Source organism: Malus sylvestris, chromosome 11 (assembly GCF_916048215.2).
Source record: "Malus sylvestris chromosome 11, drMalSylv7.2, whole genome shotgun sequence".
In the NCBI taxonomy this organism is placed as follows: domain Eukaryota; kingdom Viridiplantae; phylum Streptophyta; class Magnoliopsida; order Rosales; family Rosaceae; genus Malus; species Malus sylvestris.
The window spans coordinates 27,831,678-27,834,920 of NC_062270.1; the positions used below are offsets into that span (position 1 = coordinate 27,831,678).

General features: G+C 37.3%; 1 protein-coding gene across 2 annotated transcripts; it reads right to left on the reverse strand.

Annotated features, from left to right (window-relative positions):
• Positions 1-2,067: 2,067 nt before the first annotated feature.
• LOC126589720 (heavy metal-associated isoprenylated plant protein 47-like) lies at positions 2,068-3,022 on the reverse strand. Of its 2 annotated transcripts, XM_050255104.1 has the most exons (3): positions 2,937-3,022; positions 2,647-2,725; positions 2,068-2,500 (listed from the first exon to the last, which is right to left on the reverse strand). In XM_050255104.1, exons 1-3 carry the CDS (start codon positions 2,940-2,942, stop codon positions 2,361-2,363), a joined length of 225 nt encoding a protein of 74 aa, XP_050111061.1. In that variant the 5' UTR covers positions 2,943-3,022; the 3' UTR covers positions 2,068-2,360. The 2 variants fall into 2 exon arrangements, with proteins under 2 accessions (XP_050111061.1, XP_050111059.1); XM_050255102.1 differs by lacking the exon at positions 2,937-3,022 and having other exon boundaries at positions 2,647-2,788.
• Positions 3,023-3,243: the final 221 nt, after the last annotated feature.

Here is a 3,243-nt window from a genome sequence, read left to right on the forward strand (position 1 = left end):
ACTTATGATCTACACATGCCACTTTGAAGGTTAGATTTTCCTAATTCATATTCTACTTGGAACCTCCAACATAGAACGTATATCTAACATGCAACCTGTCCGGACGTTCGGATCAAATCTAAACATGAAAGACTCATTATGCTTTATGAAAATCCTTTGAAAAACCATGCAATCCTTAAGACGTGATATTCATCCTAAGAGAAATTACAATTATTAATCACAAGAAGCCAGCGTCAATTTCAGGGAACCTTCCGACCAAAATTGCATCAAATTACTTTTCTAAAGATCCTAATGGTGATCAGGCATTAAGACAATTAGATAGTTTTTATCCCGGTGATTAACAATTCAAAGTACGCATGCAATCAATCATAAGAAATTTAATAAAAATCACATATTCATGCTAAGGCTCAAGGCTTCGCCCTAGCAAAAGAAATTAGTTCCGCATATTCATAATTGAAATCATAGAAAATATTCTTAAGAAAATGATTGAAAACACCTTCAAGTAGAAAATCTTCAAAACCCTAGCACTTCTCCCTGTCTCCAATATTGCATAAAATAAAACGTACCCTAAAACTGTAGACAGCTAAGCAATATATTTGCTAAGCCACCACAAAAACCCTAGCCAACTAAAATTAATAAAAACCCTAAATAAAAATAGTAAAATTCGTCTAAAATCTGAACAGCCACGTTTTGGCCCAAAAGCTGCTCCAAAACTGGCCCAATATAGCTGGATTTGATGTTTGGAATATTCTCAACACTTTTCCAGAAGGCCACGAACCCATCCGAGGTCATCTTGGGCTCCAAAAACGTCATTTAAGCCCAAAAACGTCACTTTCCAGCACTGCGCACTGCTTCTTTATTTCATCGCCAGAAAATAACTGCTTGGTGGAAAAATCCCAAATTTTGATACGATCAAGCTAATTGACTCACGAACATCCTCCAATTGGAATTACTCCAAAATTCGTCCATTTGGTCCTGTTTTGCTCCAGAGGAAGTCGAAAGTCCTATATTGAAAATACAATTCAAAGTATCAAAATTCTTCCAATATATTAACCAAAATATACTAAGATTAGGGTAAAATATATAATATAAAATCTACTCATCACTTATCACCAATGTGGGATTAAGATATTGCAAGCTAAACGTCAACCACCATGTCGAAAAGATTCTCTCTTTTTTTACAAGTAACGGTAGAGTGGCATTTCATTAATTATCACAAATAAATACAAAGGTGCCATTGGATACATTATTTCAACAACCAATAAATTGATCTAGAGTGAATTTCCACAATTAAACAAACACGAGTAAACTCTAAAAGACTACCATAAGCACAAAAACACAATTGCTACCAGTACTGATTTGTCACAATAAACAATGGGGTGTGATATCTACACACCCCATTTTACTTCTCACACACTTTTCTAATTTTCGACTGTTGTATCAGATGAATTGAAGAAGATCAACAGACAGAAATTAACAAGGGGTGTGTGAGAAGTAATTTGGGGTGTGTGGAACTCAACAAAGTTATACTGGCAGCCACAGTGATCATCACTAAATAGTGAGGCTACATAAAATTATCGCAATAGGGCCAAACCACATCAAGTCATTGTTGACATACGTTACCATATAACTCATTGCTCAAAGTGGAAGACCAAATCTTCCATCACGACAGCACGACCACGGCACTCTCAAGGCGAGTAAAACACAACTGCACTACTGCGAGAAATGAACCACTGGTCAGCTCATCTCAACAAAGGACAAGGACATTCATGCCAAGGCCCCTTGCAACTTCACCGCTCTAATGAGATTCTGGTTTCCACTGATCAGCTCGTGTTAGTGAAGGACAAGGACACGCATGCCATGACCCCCTGCAACTTCACCGCTCTAGTAAGATTTTGGTTTCCATGCATCAAGCACCCTACGATCTAGTCGCATAAGGCAGGAGACGCCAAATCCGAATCTAACAACGAAGAGGAGTTGCCAAATCTGAGTGCATAAGTCGGTGCAGCAACAAAATCAGTCGAGGTAGCAGGCTAGGTTTTTTCTTTTTGAAAGGGGGGAGAGAGATGGCTCGGAAAGAGAGATTTATTTTATTTTATTTATTATTTTTTGACAAAATGATTATGACTTCCAAACAAACAAAATAGTCGGTGTTACAAATCTAGTACTACATTTAAAATACGATTATGACTTCCAAACAAACAGTGCTTTCCCTGAAAATGATACAAGTTCCCCTACAAAATGGTGCAAGCACTCATTGGTGGTGGCTCATTGATGTAGAATTCCAACTGGTGAGGGTGGTGACAGAAAGTTTTTCTCTTGTATCATATGCATGCACGATTTTGTTTTCTTCTTAAGGTTCACTTTACTTCTACACTCAGCAAGTCTGCATAGCCAAGCTTCTTCCTCAATGACTTGGCCAACCCTGCCGCATCAACTCCGTCTCCAGTAATCACCAGTTGATCTCTATTGGCCCCCTTAAAGGCCACTGATGTTACACCTGCAACATTATATATAATTGAAAAACATATTATCGTACAAAATTTAACAAATTTGATTAATTAGCGTGCAATAGTTTTCTTTCGTTTTGTACTTTGTCGATCAAATTAACATGAACACATATACTTTAAAGAGTACCAAACACACCGTCTTCTGCAACAGCTAGTTCCATGGCCTTGGACCGACATTTTGCACATCTTAACTGCGCCTCAATGGTTATGGTTTGCTGTAGTAGATCATGCAGCCAACCAAACAAACATGTCAGAATCAAGTTACGAATATCAACCATATGAACTAAAGATGTAAACTTTCAAGGGATTTAGATCATTAAACCTTTCAAACGAAAATGGAGAAAGGGTTAATTTTTTCCGAGAAAATAATACTAGCTATGAAGTAAAAACAAAATTGTTTGTTTCGGGAGTAGTGTATATACGTACCTTCATATTCTCCACTAGTATTAGTACTGAACAAAACCAATATTTTGGGTTTTTCGAGAAGATCAAATCGTATGGATGGATGTTCTTATTCTGTAAGAAAACGAGTGGAGAAAACTGATCAGTGTAGGTTTTTTATAGAGTTCACCATTCTTTCATCTGATGAATGCACATTGACGAACAAATCGATCCAAGTCTTGTGGCTTGAACATACACTGGTGACCTTTCAGACTATGCCACGCGTTTTTGCTTACTCATTTTCTGTAATTTGATAAAGCGACTTCGAAAGTCAATTGAAACAGGGGTGTGA

Coding starts and splice junctions, on each gene's coding strand:
- LOC126589720 (XM_050255102.1), bottom strand. CDS start 2,788: ATGGTTGATATTCGTAACTTGATTCTGACATGTTTGTTTGGTTGGCTG. Junction 2,501..2,646: donor ACTAGCTGTTGCAGAAGACG/GTGTGTTTGGTA, acceptor ATAATGTTGCAG/GTGTAACATCAGTGGCCTTT.